This window comes from Xiphophorus couchianus, chromosome 14 (assembly GCF_001444195.1).
Source record: "Xiphophorus couchianus chromosome 14, X_couchianus-1.0, whole genome shotgun sequence".
Classification (NCBI taxonomy): domain Eukaryota; kingdom Metazoa; phylum Chordata; class Actinopteri; order Cyprinodontiformes; family Poeciliidae; genus Xiphophorus; species Xiphophorus couchianus.
Window position 1 is genome coordinate 20,429,351 of NC_040241.1, and position 20,531 is coordinate 20,449,881.

At 37.2% G+C, this 20,531-nt stretch overlaps 1 protein-coding gene across 22 annotated transcripts; it reads left to right on the plus strand.

Moving 5' to 3' along the window:
• The first annotated feature begins 454 nt into the window (after positions 1 to 454).
• Positions 455 to 17,832, plus strand: LOC114157938 (serine/arginine repetitive matrix protein 2-like). 22 transcript variants are annotated; one of them, XM_028039182.1, is made up of 28 exons: positions 1,578 to 1,752; positions 1,912 to 3,543; positions 3,938 to 3,990; positions 5,537 to 5,572; positions 5,656 to 5,762; positions 5,919 to 6,459; positions 6,542 to 6,753; positions 7,472 to 7,626; positions 8,555 to 8,612; positions 9,125 to 9,238; positions 9,320 to 9,466; positions 9,857 to 9,979; positions 10,063 to 10,206; positions 10,616 to 10,738; positions 10,821 to 10,967; positions 11,593 to 11,688; positions 11,771 to 11,917; positions 12,542 to 12,637; positions 12,720 to 12,866; positions 13,491 to 13,586; positions 13,669 to 13,815; positions 14,445 to 14,540; positions 14,623 to 14,814; positions 15,424 to 15,546; positions 15,628 to 15,834; positions 16,531 to 16,611; positions 16,692 to 16,813; positions 16,886 to 17,832. In XM_028039182.1, the coding sequence occupies exons 2-28, from the start codon at positions 1,966 to 1,968 to the stop codon at positions 16,952 to 16,954; spliced, it is 5,157 nt and encodes a 1,718-aa protein (XP_027894983.1). In that variant the 5' UTR covers positions 1,578 to 1,752; positions 1,912 to 1,965; the 3' UTR covers positions 16,955 to 17,832. The 22 variants fall into 22 exon arrangements, with proteins under 22 accessions (XP_027894974.1, XP_027894992.1, XP_027894993.1 ...); XM_028039173.1 differs by lacking the exon at positions 1,578 to 1,752 and adding an exon at positions 455 to 525 and having other exon boundaries at positions 5,656 to 6,459; XM_028039172.1 differs by having other exon boundaries at positions 5,656 to 6,459.
• Positions 17,833 to 20,531: the final 2,699 nt, after the last annotated feature.

The following is a 20,531-nucleotide window of genomic DNA, read 5'->3' on the forward strand; positions in this document are numbered from 1 at the left end:
ATATTATTAAAGGGCTAATATGTGTTATCCATCCACTTAGTGTTATTTTACAGCACAATCAAGTAACTATGTTACCTTCAGTTATAAAAATTATATGTCAAATATTGCTTAAAAGAAATTCGACTTTGTAATTTAACACCTTAAAATTGGGCCTCTGTCTTTTTAAGAAGCTTTTTCAATAACATTCCTCCATTAAAGCTGCAGTATGTAACTTTTATAAAAATAAAAAAAATGATTTTTACATATTTGTTGAAACTGTTCTGACAGTATAATAAACAAGTAATATGTGAAAAAAATAAAGCTCCTCTGCCTTCTCACTATAGACCTGCTGTCATCTGAAAAAATTTACTGCGCTCGGTCAGAAACAACCAATCAGAGCCAGGAAGAGAGTCTTAGTGCTGCCAGTCACCCTTGTATACATCCTGCTCACAACCTCTTCCTCTCTGCTACGCTACAGCCTGCCACAATGCTAAGACTAGTTAGCATGGCCACCCATGATGATGGATAAAGGGCTTTTCTGTAATGGTAAGTTGTTTCTCAGTCATTAGAACATTTAGCAGCACGTACTCAAAGTTAATTGACAGCGATAAGACGCTCCTTCTTGCTCTGATTGGTTGTTTTTGACCAGGATTGTTAGATTTTTGCAGACTGCAAATATAGCTCAAGGAGGAAGTGGAGGAGATTGATTCTGTTCAGATTATCTGTACCATGCCGTCAAAACATGTTGATAGTATTAACAAAGAATTTTTTAAAGTAAAAGTTACATACTGCAACTTTACGTCTGTTTATGTAATACTTGGGCGTAACTCAGACTCCTAGATGTCGACAAACAGCTCACCATGGGGTCCTCTGTATGTGCCAAACATGCATCAAGTGGCATTAAGCACCAGCTGACCGGAGCAGGTAAGAGGGTTCATAAGGGTGGAGCAGCTCAGAGAGGTAGGATGGGGCAAAAATGTCTGAACAATGAGAGCAAAGTGGAACGAGTCAATTTTCTTGTTTTAATACCCAAACTTGACCAATAATGCTGATTCAGATGTTTAAAAGTTACGTAACAGAAATAAAGTCTTTTTGGCCATGGGAAAAATGTAATTTGACTGTTTTTATTTATCAATTCTCAACTATAGCCACAGTTTTTCTATAACAATAAAATATTTGAAGTGTTTGTGCTCTACCTTGGGTAAGATTTTCCAATGAAGGAAGAAGTGCAAACTAGTTTTAACTTATAACTTGCTATTGTCTTTTTTGACACCACCAAAATAACTTCGTGGATAAGTGCTCCGCCACCATTTGTTTTGTTTTAAACTTTTTCCGCTTTGATATTAAATTTTCCTTTGCAATCAATAAAGTATTGATTACTGATTGAGTTTGAATAAATAAATAAAAAGTGTTAAAACACTGCGTTAATATGAATAAACAAGCTTTTTTTGGTGGTATAATCTATCCTCACGACAGCAGGTGGCGGTGTCTCGTCGTTAGAATGAATCAAAGAAGTACAGTACCAGGTTCGTTCAAGAAAATAATGGGATTCTCTCAGGATTCCGCGCGAGCTTATTTTCCGGTCACGCACACTGTTTGGAACGTTGCGTCATGACGTCTCTCTTGTGACCAACGGTCGCGTTTGCTAGCTAGCTTGACGGAAGCGGAAACCGGAGAATACCTCTTAAATTGTAATTTTTAAAAAAACGTTTACTGGCTAAATGTGACTAAATGAAGCCAGCGACTCAGTACGACTGGCTTCGGTTGTTGAAAGTAAGTGAAATATATATTTTTTTGATCGAGAATGTAACTTTCATTCGATACAAATAGACATTAAAATAGAATGGCTGCTACAAGTTTGAATGAGCTTTATGTTTACTACTAAATATTCCTCTGAGATACTGCCTAAATATGTTCTGCGTCATCTTTTAGGTCACTAATCTTCACCTCCACTGAGAGTCATCTTCCTCAAACACAGCTGGAACAATGTCTTCAATTCCACAGGGACATGGCTACAATGATACTCACAGGGACACTACATCCTTGGCCTGGCTTTCAATATGCAAACAGACCGAAAAAGATCACAATAACCCATCTTCTGGCTGCACAGACAGAAGCAGAAGTGTTTCTGGTGAAGGTGCAGACAACAGGAAACATCCTCCAGGTTCAGGTGCTGCTAAATCTCCAGAACCAGGCAGATCGGATCAACCCAAGTACACAACAGAATCAGCTACTGAGATCCTCAGCAGGTTTGGACTCGACAAGGACGACTTGGGAGAGCTCAATGCTTACTCTGAGGATCAGATCACCCCTGAAAACCTGAAATACATCCTGATGCAGATTTCCATTAAGAAGAAGGAAAGAGCTGCAGAGAAATCCTCTGAATCGCAGCCCACTATTGGTCTAAAGAGTGACTTGCATAAAACTCCCGTAAAGTCAAATAAAGTTATTGATTGCGGTGATTTTGGAAGTAGCGTTGCTAAAAAGGAGACTGGAAAAGATAGCACAGATAAGAGTAGAGGTAAGTCACTGGTGGAAACTCACAAACCCAGTGAGGACCGGCTGCAAAGATGTGTGTTAAAGGGCAAAAGCAGAGAGTCTGAGATTAGTGAGCAAAATAAAATGGTTTCACCCAAACATAAACCTGATGAGACTAAACTCTACAAACCTCTTTCTCCAAAGCAACCAGAGTCCACATCCAAACCTAGTAAAGCAGAACAGAAGAGTTCCAACAGGAAGGAAAGCAAAACTCGAATAAAAGAAACAACGGTTGCTGGACAGAATAAGAAAAGTCCAGAGAAGAAGAATCCGGAGGTTCAGACTGAGCTGAAGTGTGGACAGCAAGGACAGGATAAGTCAGTGATGCAGACTAAATTTAAGGAGTCATCTTTTAAAAATGATTCTTCATGCGCCATAGTTTCATCCAAACAGAAACCTGACGAGCCTAAACCCTGCAAACCTCTTCCTCCAAAGCAACCAGAGTCCACATCTAAATCCTCCAAACCTGGTAAAGCAGAACAGAAGAGTTCCAACAGCAAGGAAAGCAAAACTCAGATAAAAGAAACAACGGTTGCTGGGCAGTATAAGAAACATCCAGAGAAGAAGATCCCTGAGGTTCAGACTGAGCTGAAACGTGGACAACAAGGACAGGATAAGCCAGTGATCCAGACTAAATTTAAAGGGTCATCTTCTAAAAGTGAGCCTTCACACGCTGTAATTTCAGCCAAACAGAAACCTGGCGAGCCTAAACCCTGCAAACCTCTTCCTCCAAAGCAACCAGAGTCCACATCTAAATCCTCCAATCCTGGTAAAGCAGAACAGAAGAGTTCCAACAACAAGGAAAGTAGAACTCGGATAAAAGAAACAACGGTTGCTGGGCAGAATAAGGCTGAGCTGAAGCGCGGACAGCAAGGACGGGATAAGCCAGTGATCCAGACTAAATTTAAGGGGTCATCTTGTAAAAATGAGCCTTCACACGCCATAATTAGAGATTGTAAAGGTATCTCACCAGAATCCTTCCCACATTACTGTTCGATATGCAACAAGGAAAGTCGTAACGTACATGTGAGTGCTCTACACTGCAAAAACACAAAACCTTACCAAGTATTTTTGACCAATTTCTAGTACAAATATCTTATTACACTTGAATTAAGACTAAATTAATTCACAAGGAACTTTTTAGCAAGATATAGCAGCTTGTTTTAAGTCAATAATTAATGTTAATTTTAAAAAGTGTATTTAATTGGCAGATTATTTCACTTACAACAACATTCCCATAAAGTGAAATAATCTGCCAATGGAACTAATACTTTTTCACAAATATTAATGAATTATTGGCTTAAAACAAGCTCATGTATCTTGCTAAAAACTTCTACGTCTGGTTTATTGTACTTCAATAGGTTCATGTTGAAAATACAAACTGATAAAATGTCATTTAAATGTTTTTTTATTTTAACAGGCTTGGTGTTCCCACATGAAGACCACTGAACATCGTGAGAAGTGCAAAACCCTGTAAGGTTTTTGCACAAAGTCAGCCTTTGTTTATTCTTTCTTTTTAAGATTTTACTAATTTTTACTTATTGTTTTTAGAAATATAGACATTTTAGTAAGAATAGGTTTATGTTGATGAATATGGAACTAAAAGTGGAGTTGCAATTAATGGTTCACCAGTCAGATATGAAATTCCCACAGTATAACGTTTAGTAAAAACTCTGTAACATGTTTCATAATACATTCAAATTAAATGTGGTACATCTAGGTACTGAAAAGTAATAATTATTTGTACAGACCCTAAAATATTATAGCAAACTTTTTATTACAGTTGTAGGGATTTCCATAGCATGTATTTATTTTAGTATATCACACCAGGTTCCCTGTCTTTTTTCTTTCTATTTTTCCCAGTTCAGTTTAGTTCTATAGCACTAATTCACAAAACATATGATCTCAACTTACTTTACAAAAAATGTCAATTCAATCCAATCATAAATACCTTCTAATTAGGGGTGCACGATGGTTGACCAGTCAATTAGCCACAATTTTAGTCTTATGTAAGTCTTGAAATATGCATATATATTTCACATTTTGCATGTTTTTGTTCTTCCATTTGGGATTCTACTGCTTCTAAAAACAACCCAAATGCTTAAAAACACACAAGGCTTTTTTGTTTTGGCAGTAAGTTAATGTTTTATAGTCACAAAATAAGCAGGCACTACCCCTCACCTAGCAACCAAGGGAAGCCAGCCCGTTATCTAGCAACCCCAAAGGAATTCTGTCCGTTGCCTAGCAACCCAAGTAGAGTTCCAGAGTTCCAAACCAAGTAGAGTTGTCTAAAAATGTTCAGAGTTTAATCTAAGAATTTCTGAGTTTATTGGTGGAAGTGCACTCCTCTTTTTTTCTTGTCTACTATACCCTCACATGCCGCTGTATGTAGCAGAGTCACAGCTTGCTGTTCTTATGCTGTTGTCGTAGCTAGTTCTACCGCTTTACAATGAATCCTGGTAAAGAGAAGTGTTTTGTTGTTGACTTACCATCAAGAAACCACTTGATGCATTCTAGTTGGTTGTGCAGGAGGCTCCACTTGTGCTTTTCAAAGATGTATGGTTGTATAATTGCGCATCTGTTTGGAACTATTTTCATGTGTGAGTGTAAATGTGGCCACCAGCAGCTTACTTGGATTTAAAGTGACAAGAAGCTCTTAAACAACTCATTCTGAAAGCTCATAATAAACCAAATTCTAATTTTCTAAGTATGATTTTGTGCAAAAAAAAATTAAATGTAGTGGCTATAAATGTTTTTTATAGCCACTAGACCTATTCTAACCTGTTCAAGGAAGCATGTTAGCTCTATTTAAATATTGTCTCTGTTTTAACTTGGAAACCCATCTTAGAGTTGCTGATAAGTGAATCAGGGCTGCACATATTGATTGCAGCCCTGATTTCCTTAATCTTGGGTTATCTGCACAAATTTTCAAATTGCTGCATCTCCAGAAAAAATTGCAAATGTAAAACTTCAAACATCTGGTTTCAGCTGTATGTGTACGTTCTTTTTTTCTTCGTAGATACCCAGACTTGTTTTGTGAACAACAATTCCCCAGGTAAAAGTCTGTCTTCAGACAAATGCGACCCACTTTATCCTATGTATCCAAATGTGTTTTTGCTTTTCCACATGTTTAAATAGAATAGACTCAACCTGGAGGCGGTGTCGGGAGACGGGAAAACACAAGAGTGATTCTCGCCACAGAAACGCTTCCCGCTCCAGAAGTCAAGAACGCCGTCACAGAAGAGGCTCCAGTTCTCGATCACCCTGCCGGAGAAACTCTTTCCGCTCCCGCTCCAGAAGTCATGGCCGCACACACAGAAGAGGCTCCAATTCTCGCTCACCCTGCCGGAGAAACGTTTCCCGTTCCCGCTCCAGAAGTCATGGCCGCACACACAGAAGAGGCTCCAGTTCTCGATCACCCTGCCGGAGAAACTCTTTCCGCTCCCGCTCCAGAAGTCATGGCCGCACACACAGAAGAGGCTCCAATTCTCGCTCACCCTGCCGGAGAAACGTTTCCCGTTCCCGCTCCAGAAGTCATGGCCGCACACACAGAAGAGGCTCCAGTTCTCGCTCACCCTGCAGGAGAAAAGCTTCCCGTTCCCGCTCCAGAAGTCATGGCCGGCGTCACAGAAGAGGCTCCAGTTCTCGCTCACCCTGCAGGAGAAAAGCTTCCCGTTCCCGCTCCAGAAGTCATGGCCGGCGTCACAGAAGAGGCTCCAGTTCTCGCTCACGCTGCCGGAGAAACGCTTCCCGTTCTCGCTCCAGAAGTCATGGCCGGCGTCACAGAAGAGGCTCCAGTTCTCGCTCTCACAGCCCGTATCATCAGCGCCGTAAATCCAGGAGTAGATCAACTTCCATCTCAGACAGTTCTAGCTGTGAGGACAGAAGAGACAGGTGCAGAAGCCCATCCAGGTCTTCCTACAGTTATAGACAAACCCACAGGTCTGTTGGGGGAACTATTACTTTACATTGGACTCAACAGTTGAGATCTTTGTCATCATCCCTGACTTTTCATTCTGTTTAGGTCTCGATCTCGTTCTCCACGGTACGAGAAGTCCACCTCCTGTCTGCCCTCTCCAGGAATGCCTTCTGAGAGACAGCTTTCACCCAAAAACAGCAGCAAGAATCCGCCGTCACCAAGCAGAAGCGGCGAGAAACAAACGTCCGGAGAGACATCGGTTCCTCAGGATGAGAACAGTGCAGAGACACTGGTGAAGAAACTTCTTCAATCATCAGGTTAGACACATAATGGGAATTGGATTAGCTTTAATTGAGCTTCCTGAAGATTAAATTACTACTCTGTTGAAGCTGTGATATGTAGCTTTTTAAAAAATATGTTTTTTTAAAACATATTTTTTAAAATTGTCACCATGTTGCGACAGAATAATATGAGACAGATAATCCGTGAAAATTCCTCCACCTCCTCATAGTGCTACTATATTTCTGAAAAAACTCTCCTCTCCCAGTCAAAAACAACCAATCAGAGCCAGGACAAGCGTGTTAGCTGTCAGTGAAACTTATGTACGTGCTGCTAATTGTGGAGAAACAACTTCAAGTTCCAGGAAAACTTTTTATCCATCGTCATCAGTGGTCATGCTAACTAGCCTTAGCACTCATGGCAGACTCTGCCATCAGTGTGAGCAGAGTGATTGACAGCGCTAACACCCTCCCCGTGGCTCTGATTGGTTGTTTCTGACTGAGGGGAGTATGCCTGAGGGGTGTACTGTCTCATATTATACTGTCATGACATAGTAACAGTTTTAGCAAATAGTAAAAAAAAATAATAATAATAATTTTTTAAAATGTTACGTACTTCAGTTTTAAGCAGAAGAATCCAGACTAAAAACAAAATATATTTTCTCCGTTTTTTGCCATTGTTTTCCCCTTTTGCACTAAATTCTTTGTAATTCTTTAACTCTGCTACATTAAAGTGTATTTTTGTCTGTCTTTCTAGCTGTCCAGTCTTTGTCAAAGCAGATAGATGTAGAGAGCCTTGTGAAAACTCTGACTCCGGTTTTCCTGGACGAGTTCAACAAGTTAACCTCAACACCCGGATCATCAGAGGCGCCTCAGACTAAAAGCACAGCCAGTTCCCCGCCAAATCACGAGGTTTATTACTTAAAATTACTGCTATACATGTTTTATTGTTAAAGCTATTTTTGTTATACAGTACAGACCAAAAGTTTGGACACACTTTCTCATTGAATTCAATCCTGTGCAGTCGCCACAGCAAAGGGAAAAATAATGCAGAAAATAGAGATAATATTCTTATCTCTATTATCTTATATCTACTCTGTAGAGGTTTGGGGGAACGCTGGTAAAGTGTTTACAAATTCTATTTTTATTTTAGAAAATAGAATTTATAGAGGTAGATTTTGTATTTTTTTTAAAACTATATATATAAAGTTTTTTTTTGTTTGTTTGTTTTTTTTACAAATTTCTGCTTTTAATTCTAAGGAGAAATGAGAAGTTTCTACTCAAATTTTTTTTTTATTTTTACATTTCTACTTATTTAAAAAATAAATGAGCAGAAATTAAGTCAATCAGAAATCGGAAATGAATTCTGACAACTTGGTTTACTATCATATTTTGCAAGTTATGTTTAAAATACATAACAGTATATTACAGAGCAGATCAATTTTTATTTTTAAGAAAACAATAAAACATAATTATCTATGAAGGTATAATGAAGTGTATTGATTCAATAGAGTGCTGTATCTCTACAAAGATGTTATGTTTTTTCTGTATTATTATTATTTTTATGTATTTATGGCCTGTTTTGTTTTTAAGGATCTATATTGACAGTTGATTAATGTTTAGTTGCTTAAGTAAATTTAGTTTTGAGACAAGAATTAGATTATATAAGACTTTTTTTTTCTTCTAACTACTCTTTTTCATTCCCATTGTTTTTTGTTTATGTCAAATTGTGACTTGTTCATTTTAATCTGTAAATGAAACAAATAGGAAAGCGGAATATCTCCTAGTTTTGTTTGAATCTTTGCTGCTGGACATGATGAACGCCTCTGTTTTTCTTCAGCAGGAAGTCGGAGCAGAAACTCTGAGATCTGCTGACGGCTCAGATCGAAGCGGCCCAGGTTGGTGTTTCAGGACCTTAAATGTTTCGGTTTGGGAGTGGACACGTTGCTATGGTAACTGGTAAACCATTCCTGAAGCCAACGGTTGTTTTAGTAATCGATTATTCTGATGATTAATCGGATTCAAAAATTGTCCCTTTCTGCTTATTTTTCATTTAACCACCTAAACCTTTTTTATTCAATATTAGAAAGGCGTTATTGAAAGATTAGGGGATTTTTTTTTTTTAACAGAATTTGAATGAAGTTAAGCTAAAACTATAAAACATATTGACAGCCAAGGCATTTTTTTATATCTTTATAGTTTTTGTACATTTTGGACTTAATTTTGGTTCTAAGTATGTTGTTCTTTAAAATCTGTCCTAATGCAAACAGTAGAGTTCATTACGATTAGATTTAATGAAAATCTAGTTAAATATAGTCCAGAATAATATAATTAGGTGTTGTTTTTTTCTATTTCACTCCAGTTTAGTTTTATTCTAATTTTTCATCATTGTTGTGTCTTTTATGTTCAGTTTTAGAGCAGAGTGTAAACGCTGCAGCTTCAGGTAATCTGGAGGACAAGGAACAGGAAGTGACATCAACTAGAAAAAGAGGCCGACCCAGGAAGAAACCCAGAAAGACTCCTGGTAGCCGACCTCACAATCTGCTCCACTGTGATGTCACATCGCTGAAAACAAAGATTGATCAATACTTCATCTTATTTGCAGTGAGAAAATCTGCTGGAGTAAAACATGAGAGCTCCGAAGAAAACAGAGAAGAAGAAGAAACCAAATCACTTCCTGGTGCGTCGCTGGATTCTTCTTCTGCTCTGTTGGGGGACGTCAAGACGGAAACGGACGCTGAAGCTGCTGAAGGTCCAGACAAACAGAACCTGCCAGAAAACAATAGTTCTAGTTTTTTGTCTGTCTTAAATTTCACTCAAGGTGGTTTTAAAAAGGTCTTTTAAAGTCTTAAATTGATGTGTCCAATATTAAGGCCTTGATATGTATTGAATTTATTAAAAATATGTCTTGGTCTTAAATAAATAAATCACAGGTCTTAAATTATGCTTTGGCAGGACTATTTAATGTAGTCTTATTTTCTGATGGTTCCTACTGCAGCCAGTAGAGTTCATTATCTTTAGATTTAACAAAAATATAATTAATATAGTTCAGAATAATATAATTAGGTGGTATTTTTTTTTCTATTTCACTCAAGTTTAGTTTTATTCCAGTTTTTCATCATTGGTGTGTTTTTATGTTCAGTTTTAGATCAGAGTATGAACGCTGCAGCAGCAGGTGAGCTGGAGGAAATGGAGGAGAAGGAACGGGAAGTGACATCAATAAGAAAAGGAGGCCGACCCAGGAAGAAACCCAGAAAGACTCCTGGTAGCCGACCTCACAGTCTGCTCCTGTTTGAATGTCACATCGCTGAAAAACAAAGACTGATCAGTGTTTGATCTTGTTTTCAGTGAGAAAATCTGCCAGAGGAAAACCTGAGAACCCTGAAGAAAACAGAGAAGAAGACAAATCACTTCCTAGTGCGTTGCTGGATCCTTCTTCTTCTGCTCTATTGGGGGACGTCAAGACGGAGATGGATAATGAAACTGCTGAAGGTCCAGACAAACAGAACCTGTCAGAAAACTACAGTTTTAGTTTTTTTTTCTGTCTTAAATTTTATTCCAGGTGGCTTTTAAAAAAAGGTTTTAAAAGGTCTTAAAGTTATGTGTCCATGTTAAGGCCTTAAAATATGTTGAATTAAAAAATATGTTGGTCTTAAATAAATTAATCACAGGTCTTAAATTATGTTGTGGCAGGACTATTTGATGTAGTCTTGTCTTAATGTAGTGTTATTTTCTCACGGTCCCTACTGCAACCAGTAGAGGGCGTTACCTTTATATTTAAAGAAAATATAGTTAAATATAGTTCAGAATAATATAATTAGGTGGTCAATTTTTTTTCTTATTTCACTCCAGTTTAGTTTTATTCCAGTTTTTTCATCATTGTTGTGTTTTCTATGTTCAGTTTTAGATCAGAGTGTGAACGCTGTAGCAGCAGGTGAGCTGGAGGAAACTGAGCAGACGGAACAGGAAGTGACGTCAATAATAAAAAGAGGCCGACCCAGGAAGAAATCCAGAAGGACTCCTGGTAGTCGACCTCACAATCTGCTCCAGTTTGATGTCACATTGCTGAAAAACAAAGATTGATCAATGTTTGATGTTGTTTGCAGTGAGAAAATCTGCTGGAGGAAAATGTGAAAACCCTGAAGAAAACAGAGAAGTAAAAGACAAATCACTTCCTGGCGCATCGCTGGATCCTTCTTCTTCTGCTCTATTGGGGGACGTCAAGACGGAGACGCACAATGAAACTGCTGAAGGTCCAGACAAACAGAATCTGTCAGAAAACTACAGTTTTAGTTTTTTTTTTTTCTGTCTTAAAATGTATTCCAGGTGGCTTTAAAAAAAGTTCTTAAAAATTTATGTGTCCAATGTTAAGGCCTTAAAATGTAATGAATAAAAAATATGTTGGTCTTAAATAAATTAATCACAGGTTTTAAATTATCTCATGGCAGGACTATTTAATGTTTTATTTTCCCGCAGAATCTTTCTATTATGCGCATACATGTTTGCTGTGCAGTTGAGGCTACCACTAGCTACCTGCTAATATACCCTTGCTAGCTAGATAGCTTGCTAACTTTCTTGCCTTTTATCCCAGGCATAAAACCAGGTTCATATTTTTTACTAAGCTTGATTGAAATCCAGTAAGTTACCACTGCCTTAAAAAATCTAAAAACTATATTTATAGGTTTTTATGTCTAAAATTTCATTCAAGGTGGCTTTAAAAAGGTCTTTAAAAATCTTAAATCCATGTATCTATAGTTAAAGCCTGAAAATGTCCTAACTTAATAAAAAAATTACAAGTTGGTCGCAAATAAATTCATCACAGGTCTTAAATTATGTTGTGGCAGGGCTATTTAATGTAGTGTTACTTTCTCACTGCAGCAGCAGGTGATCTGGAGGAAATGGAGGATACGGAACTGGAAGTGGCATCGACTAAAAAAAGAGGACGATCCGGGAAGAAACCCAGAAAGGCTCCTGGTAGTCGACCTCACAATCTGCTCCAGTTTGATGTCACATCGCTGAAAAACAAAGATTGATCAATATTCCATCTTGTTTGCAGTGAGAAAATCTGCTGGAGGAAAATGTGAAAACCCTGAAGAAAACAGAGAAGTAAAAGACAAATCACTTCCTGGCGCATCGCTGGATCCTTCTTCTTCTGCTCTATTGGGGGACGTCAAGATGGAGACGGACAATGAAACTGCTGAAGGTCCAGACAAACAGAATCTGTCAGAAAGCTACAGTTTTAGTTTTTTTTTTTCTGTCTTAAAATGTATTCCAGTTGGCTTTAAAAAAAAGTTCTTAAAAATGTATGTGTCCAATGCTAAGGCCTTAAAATGTAATTAATTAAAAAATGTTGGTCTTAAATAAATTAATCACAGGTTTTAAATTATCTCATGGCAGGACTATTAATGTTTTATTTTCCCGCAGAAATTTTCTATTATGCGCATACATGTTTGCTATGCAGTTGAGGCTATCGCTAGCTACCTGCTAATATACCCTTGCTGGCTAGATAGCTAGCTAACTTTTTTGCCTTTTATCCCAGGCATAAAACCAGGTTCATATTTTTTACTAAGCTTGATTGAAATGCAGTAAGTTACCACTGCATAAGAAAACCTAAAAACTATATTTATAGGTTTTTATGTCTAAAATTTCATTCAAGGTGGCTTTAAAAAGGTCTTTAAAAGTCTTAAATTCATGTATCTATAGTTAAAGCCTTAAAATGTCTTAACTTAATAAAAAAAATTACAAGTTGGTCACAAATAAATTCATCGCAGGTCTTAAATTATGTTGTGGCAGGGCTATTTAATGTAGTGTTACTTTCTCTCTGCAGCAGCAGGTGATCTGGAGGAAATGGAGGATACGGAACAGGAAGTGGCATCGACTAAAAAAAGAGGACGATCCGGGAAGAAACCCAGAAAGACTCCTGGTAGTCGACCTCACAATCTGCTCCAGTTTGATGTCACATTGCTGAAAAACAAAGATTGATCAATGTTTGATGTTGTTTGCAGTGAGAAAATCTGCTGGAGGAAAATGTGAAAACCCTGAAGAAAACAGAGAAGTAAAAGACCAGTCACTTCCTGGCGCATCGCTGGATCCTTCTTCTTCTGCTCTATTGGGGGACGTCAAGATGGAGACGGACAATGAAACTGCTGAAGGTCCAGACAAACAGAATCTGTCAGAAAGCTACAGTTTTAGTTTTTTTTTTTCTGTCTTAAAATGTATTCCAGTTGGCTTTAAAAAAAAGTTCTTAAAAATGTATGTGTCCAATGCTAAGGCCTTAAAATGTAATTAATTAAAAAATGTTGGTCTTAAATAAATTAATCACAGGTTTTAAATTATCTCATGGCAGGACTATTAATGTTTTATTTTCCCGCAGAAATTTTCTATTATGCGCATACATGTTTGCTATGCAGTTGAGGCTATCGCTAGCTACCTGCTAATATACCCTTGCTGGCTAGATAGCTAGCTAACTTTTTTGCCTTTTATCCCAGGCATAAAACCAGGTTCATATTTTTTACTAAGCTTGATTGAAATGCAGTAAGTTACCACTGCATAAGAAAACCTAAAAACTATATTTATAGGTTTTTATGTCTAAAATTTCATTCAAGGTGGCTTTAAAAAGGTCTTTAAAAGTCTTAAATTCATGTATCTATAGTTAAAGCCTTAAAATGTCTTAACTTAATAAAAAAAATTACAAGTTGGTCACAAATAAATTCATCGCAGGTCTTAAATTATGTTGTGGCAGGGCTATTTAATGTAGTGTTACTTTCTCTCTGCAGCAGCAGGTGATCTGGAGGAAATGGAGGATACGGAACAGGAAGTGGCATCGACTAAAAAAAGAGGACGATCCGGGAAGAAACCCAGAAAGACTCCTGGTAGTCGACCTCACAATCTGCTCCAGTTTGATGTCACATTGCTGAAAAACAAAGATTGATCAATGTTTGATGTTGTTTGCAGTGAGAAAATCTGCTGGAGGAAAATGTGAAAACCCTGAAGAAAACAGAGAAGTAAAAGACCAGTCACTTCCTGGCGCATCGCTGGATCCTTCTTCTTCTGCTCTATTGGGGGACGTCAAGACGGAGACGCACAATGAAACTGCTGAAGGTCCAGACAAACAGAATCTGTCAGAAAGCTACAGTTTTAGTTGGGGTTTTTTCTGTCTTAAAATTTATTCCAGTTGGTTTTAAAAAAAGTTCTTAAAAAGTTATGTGTCCAATGTTAAGGCCATAAAATGTAATTAATTAAAAAATGTTGGTCTTAAATAAATTAATCACAGGTTTTAAATTATCTCATGGTAGGACTATTTAATGTTTTATTTTCCCGCAGAAATTTTCTATTATGCGCATACATGTTTGCTATGCAGTTGAGGCTATCGCTAGCTACCTGCTAATATACCCTTGCTAGCTAGATAGATAGCTAGCTAACTTTTTTGCCTTTTATCCCAGGCATAAAACCGGGTTCATATTTTTTACTAAGCTTTATTGAAATACAGTAAGTTACCACTGCCTTAAAAAACCTAAAAACTATATTTATAGATTTTTATGTCTAAAATTTCATTCAAGGTGGCTTTAAAAAGGTCTTTAAAAGTCTTAAATTCATGTATCTATAGTTAAAGCCTTAAAATGTCTTAACTTAATAAAACAAATTACAAGTTGGTCGCAAATAAATTAATCACAGGTCTTAAATTATGTTGTGGCAGGGCTATTTAATGTAGTGTTACTTTCTCTCTGCAGCAGCAGGTGATCTGGAGGAAATGGAGGATACGGAACAGGAAGTGGCATCGACTAAAAAAAGAGGACGATCCGGGAAGAAACCCAGAAAGGCTCCTGGTAGTCGACCTCATAGTCTGCTCCAGTTTGATGTCACATTGCTGAAAAACAAAGATTGATCAATATTTCATCTTGTTTGCAGTGAGAAAATCTGCTGGAGGAAAACGTGAGAACCCTGAAGAAAACAGAGGAGAAGAAACCAAATCACTTCCTGAGACGGAGGCTGAATGTCCTGACAGACAGAACCTGGATGGACGCTTGGAGGAAGAGGAGGAGGATGAAGGACGCTGCAGGGCCGACGGAGAAGGTTTGGAAGAGGAGACAGTTCCTTTAGGTTGGTTTTAAATCAACTATCACGTTTCTGTGTCAATAGACAGGAACAAGTCCATTGATGCATCTCTGAAAGAGTTTTTATGATCTGAAAGTTTTTTAGATTAAATTTAACTTTTATCAAGTCAAAATATTTAACCAAACCGTCCTTTTATTTTAAATTTAGTTCATTCTGAACTGAACTTAATGAGTACTAATGAGTTCAATACATTTAGATTGAATGAAAATCTAGTTAAAAATGGTCCGAAGTAATATAAATAATTTGATTTCATAACGGTCAAATTGATTCCATTTCGATCCATGTCATTTTTAATCAAGTCAAGTCACTTACGCGGATCATAAATACTTTACAACATTTATAGTCACTGGTAGATAAATGATAAAGCAAAAAATTAAGTTTGGTAAATATAATGACAATTATAAAATTGGCAGAAAACAACAAAAAATAACAATATGAATAAAAACCAAGCCATACTTAAATTCAGCTGCAGCAGTTTTCCAAAAGTACTGACATCCACCATTTTTCTTCTAATGATGTTGAAGGCCAGGGAATAAAGATGCATTTTGAGTTTTTTATTCTGGTTTTCCATCATTGGTTTGTTTTTATGTTCAGTTTTAGATCAGAGTGTGAACGCTGCAGCAGCAGGTAATCTGGAGGAAATGGAGGACACGGAACAGGAAGTGACATCAACCAGAAAAAGAGGCCGACCCAGGAAGAAACCCAGAAAGACTCCTGGTAGCCGACCTCACAATCTGCTCCACTGTGATGTCACATCACTGAAAACAAAGATTGACCAATACTTCATCTTATTTGCAGTGAGAAAATCTGCTGGAGGAAAACCCGAGAACCCTGAAGAAAACAGAGAAGAAGAAGACAAATCACTTCCTGGCGCATCGCTGGATCCTTCTTCTTCTGCTCTATTGGGGGACGTCAAGACAGAGTCGGATGATGAAGCTGCTGAAGGTCCAGACAAACAGAACCTGGACAGACGCTTGGAGGAAGAGGAGGAGGAGGATGAAGAAGGTTTGGAAGATGAAGAGAAGCTCAATTTTTTTCAAATATAATCTGTCTGTGGTCCCATACGATCTAGCAGTGATTGTTCCAAGAAATATGTAAAAAAAAATTTTATAAAGGTTACATACTGTAGTTTTAAAGCAATAAATTGGCATGTACCAGTCTTAGTGACCTTTTAGAAAATGTTTTCTTGAAGGAGATTATCTTCAGGGTTCCGCACATCCTTAAAAAGTCTTAATTTCATGTATCTAAAATCAAAGCCTTAAAATGTCTTAGATTCATTAGAAAAATGTAAGGTGGCCTTAAATATGTCAATCACAGTTCTTAAAAAGAATCTAGTATATGTAGTATATCTGTCACCGGCAAACATAATAATTGGTGTCTGTAACTCGAGGCGGTTGTGGCTACCGCTAACTGGCTGCGGCTATGTTTTAGCTAGCTAGCTTTTTTGCGTTTTTCATGGCTCACTTCTGTTGCCGACCAATACGACGCCACATGTATTCTCTGCTAAAAAGCTTGACAATACTACTAAATAAAATGTGATTTTCTTTTTTATGTTTCTGTTGTGATACAGGTCTTAAATTTAATTATTAATGGTCTTAAAAAAGTTTTACATTTGTGTCTGTGAAACTTGTAGAAGCCCTGTTCTTAATATCATCAATTTTAAAGTAAAAATTAAACATTTTTCCGTTTGTTTTTCTTCAGTAGCCTGTAAAAAACGAAGGAAGTCTCCTTGTACCGCTGCTGATTTTATCCTGCCACCTTTCAACACAGACATCTCCTTTGGTGAGAAACAAACACACATCTGCCTACCGGTTAGAAACTCTCTTCTTCTTGTTCATGTTCTTGTCTTTCCTCCTCTTCAGGCGAGGAGTTTACTGCTCGTAAACTGGGATATTACTGTTCCCTCTGCTCTGTTTTCTACATGCTGAAGAGCAACGAAGAGGACACTCACTGCTGCAGCAGAAATCATTACGACAACTTGCTGGTAAACCTGAATAATGCAACAAAAACACACACATGTTCACAGTGTGGCGTCTAAATGCGCTTTGATTTTCAGAAACATTGGCAGATGAAAGAAGAGGAACCTTCACCGCCTCCAAAAAGGAAAACCAGAAGCTCTCGATGATCCTGTTTTTATGTCTCCTTTTAAAATTTACTAAAACTGTTCAACTTCTAGTCTGCTTTGATTGGGCAGCTCCATTTTTAAACTGTGTAAATGTTTTTTTAATTGATTCATGAAGAGGATTCCCTTCACATTCAATGTTTTTAAACATTTTTTTAGCCTTGATTTAAAGGAACTAAGTGTTTCAGCAGTTTCCTGGCAGATCTGCAGTGCATAGAAGCTGAATGCTGCTTCTCCATGTTTGGTTCTGGGGATGCAGTTACAGGGAGCCAACGTAGAGACTGTAGAACTGGGGTGATGTTTTCTATCTTCCTGGTTTTAGTCAGAGCGTCAGCAGCAGCGTTCTGGATCAAATCCAATTGATTTTCTTTAGGTAGACGCAAAGCTAAACACGTTTAGTTTTGCATTTCTAATGTCCTAATCAACACAGCCTTCAGTTACATTTGACCTTTTTTTATCAGTTGCATCCACCTGTGTAAATCTCCACCCACAACAGGAAGTCAATAAGATTCAACACCCACCCTTGTTCTTATGTTGACATAAAAATACATTTACATTTTGCATTTTTTCCTCTTTTTTTCATTTGCATACCAAAAACAAAACACACAAAGTTGCCCATTCTCATTTTACTCACAGGCTTTGTTAAAATATCAGCTGCCATTTCTGTTGTTGAACAGTAACAGTTATTTTTCCATCACTGAATGCTGATCGAACAAAGTGATATCAAATCTCAATGTGTTTGCACCTTTGGCGATAGACTGGACTTTTAGAAAGATAAAATATACCTTTATTGGATGTGAATATTTTTAAGGACAAAGTACATTCCATTCATGCCTAGTTGAAATGTGCTACCCAAATAAACTTGACGTGTAATAACTGAAGCTGTGTACTGACTCTTGATAGACAGAATATAATATTAAAATAATGAAGCTTGTGTTCAAACACAAACTGTAGGTTTGTATCTGTTGTGTTTTGGCTTGTTCTTTCATTAAACACATTTTATTCAGCATAAATACTTCACAATAGTCCGTCAAGAAGTATGCAAGCTACTCCTACAAGTGTTTTTGATTTTATTTTAGATTTTTTTTGTTAGATCAAATGTTTACAAAACTAACATTGAACTTATTGAAGTTTTACAAATACTAGAAGTAAGCTTCAATAAGAAGAAAGTAATGATCGGAAGTAACCGAAGACGTTATTTTTGTGTCGGATGTTTGAGCTAGCGTTAAAGGCTGTTTCCGGTTAGCACTCCGGCCCAGGAGGGGGCAGTAAAGACGCTTTTTGTTGTTTTAGTCACCGACACATTTCGAAGAAGAACTTGGACCAAGGCTTTGCAGAGAGTGAACGACGATCGGTATGTATATATGAAACGTTTATTTAACTTTGAAACCAGTCTCTGACATTTAAATGTAGCTTTTTCTCCGTGTTCCACAACCTGCTTGTTCCGTTTTTTTATCGGTCTGTGAACGAACCGCAGGAGGCTAACGTTAGCTCCTGCTAGCATGCATAACACTGAAAGCAGCTGTTGTGGATGGACTTCCACCTGCAGGTTAAACAGAATCAGCTCTGTTTTAGGATTGAATCGTGTTGTTAACCTGAGTTTAACAGTCCGGTGCTTTCAATTGTTTTCAGATATGCAAATCCGCTCAACATTTAACTGTTAAAATTTGGAGGTAGCTGAACGTTGGGGTAAAAGCAGCTCATCTGATTCGCTTAAATTAAAACGATCAGTCATACTCTGGCCTAAATGTGGTGATTTTCTAATTTTAAGTCTGAAGCTTTGAATGTGTTGGTAAAAATATAAGCTTTGATCACTTGACAGCGCTTTTAAGCACACATTGAGGGTTTAATGGGGGTTTAAATGTCAACATCAAACAATGTTTGCTTCAGGTAATTAATGCAAAAATGCACCACAATTCTTTCTTTCTCACAAAGATTAACACTTCTTTTTAATTGTTCACTATTTTGTTAATCTATCACGTAAAATCTAAACAACAATTGAAGTTTGTTGCAATATGATCTGGACATTTATCTGCAACATGCTTTATTGTTTTGAGCTGATTTGGTGAAGCATAATTTCCAGTTTTTGAAGTTGTTTCGTTGTTACGCTGATGTATTCCTGTTTATACTGGGTTTAACCATGTCTGTTGCAGAATTTCTCTTTTTTTACTTTCACTTTGTATCATCTCCTTTTATTATTTGTAGATATTGTAAAATTTACTTAATGATCTATTTAATCTAAATGGTAACTTTGTAACAAGTTTGACATATAAATCTATTTTCCTGATAAAGTTTTAACACACCACATTTGTAACCAACTTTGCACTAACAATATTTGTTGCAAATACAGAATGATGGTTATTTTGACCGTTTCTCAGCCAAACTTCTCTCTACTGAGGGTTTATGAGGGCTAGCTGCAGCTACTGGTGTTCCTGTTTATTATATTCTTTATTTGAAGCAACTTGATGTTTTATATGATTAAACATAGATTATTTCCCTTTCTACACATATATATTTTTTCTGAAATACAAACAGGTCATGGCTTGGCTCTTTTGAGTCATATGGCCACTAGAAGAGTTAGCATGTCTGTTAGCATAATAAACAACCTGCTGCAAGGCTCACTGCAGGGACAGAGATAAAAGTTGTAACATTTAAATCAAGAAACATGCCCACTTGGAAACTACTGATAAATTTAAGCAACATTTTAGTTAACATCCTGCACCACTGAGTATATCTGCTTCTTTTAACCTTTTATTTTGTTTAAAGTTCTGCTTTTGTTTGGTCAACAATAACCTCAAGTTTTGTCTCACAGTTAAAGACTGAATTAGGTTCTTTGTCCAATAACAATCCATTAACAATCCATCATAAAAACATGAATTTCAAACAAAATGAAAATGATCCTCTCTTTTTAAAATGTTGTTACTGCTTGCACTATTACATTGATATTGGGTATTTAGCATATATTATGTTTCTCCTAGACCAGTGGTTCTTAACCTGGGTTCGATCAAACCCCAGGTTAAGAACCACGGTGAGTCGGTCTCAGGGGTTCGGCGGAGCCTCTGCCGCGGAGGTAAAGACACACTTGTGTAAAGTCGTGATGACAGGCCCCGCTTGGCCATCGCTTGCTGCAGAGGATCATGTTACATTGCTCGGCCAATCAGTGCTGCGGGGAATTTAGTGCGCAAAGTATCAGCGGCTGTCGTAGTTGTACGTCGCGTGGTTTCCTTCTTAATATTTTAATCCATACTTAATATGTCAAGAAAAAAATGGAAGAAAATGAACAGACTTTGCTCTGAAGACGCACTTGCCAAGGTGAAGCCACGCCTCTCTGAACTGGTCTCCCAAAAACATCAGCAGAAGTCACACTGATTTGCAGGCATGTTATTTGTGCAATACTTTATTCTGGCCCCAAAAAAGTATTTTGTGGATTCAAAATGACAAAAAACAAATTAAATTTAAAATAAAATAAAAAAATTAGTTATTAAAAAAAATGTTATTCTTTGAAAAAAATCCAAATTTATTTTTAATTAGTAAAATAGTAAAAAAATATTTTTGGGGGCTGAAATTCTTTTATGGGGCC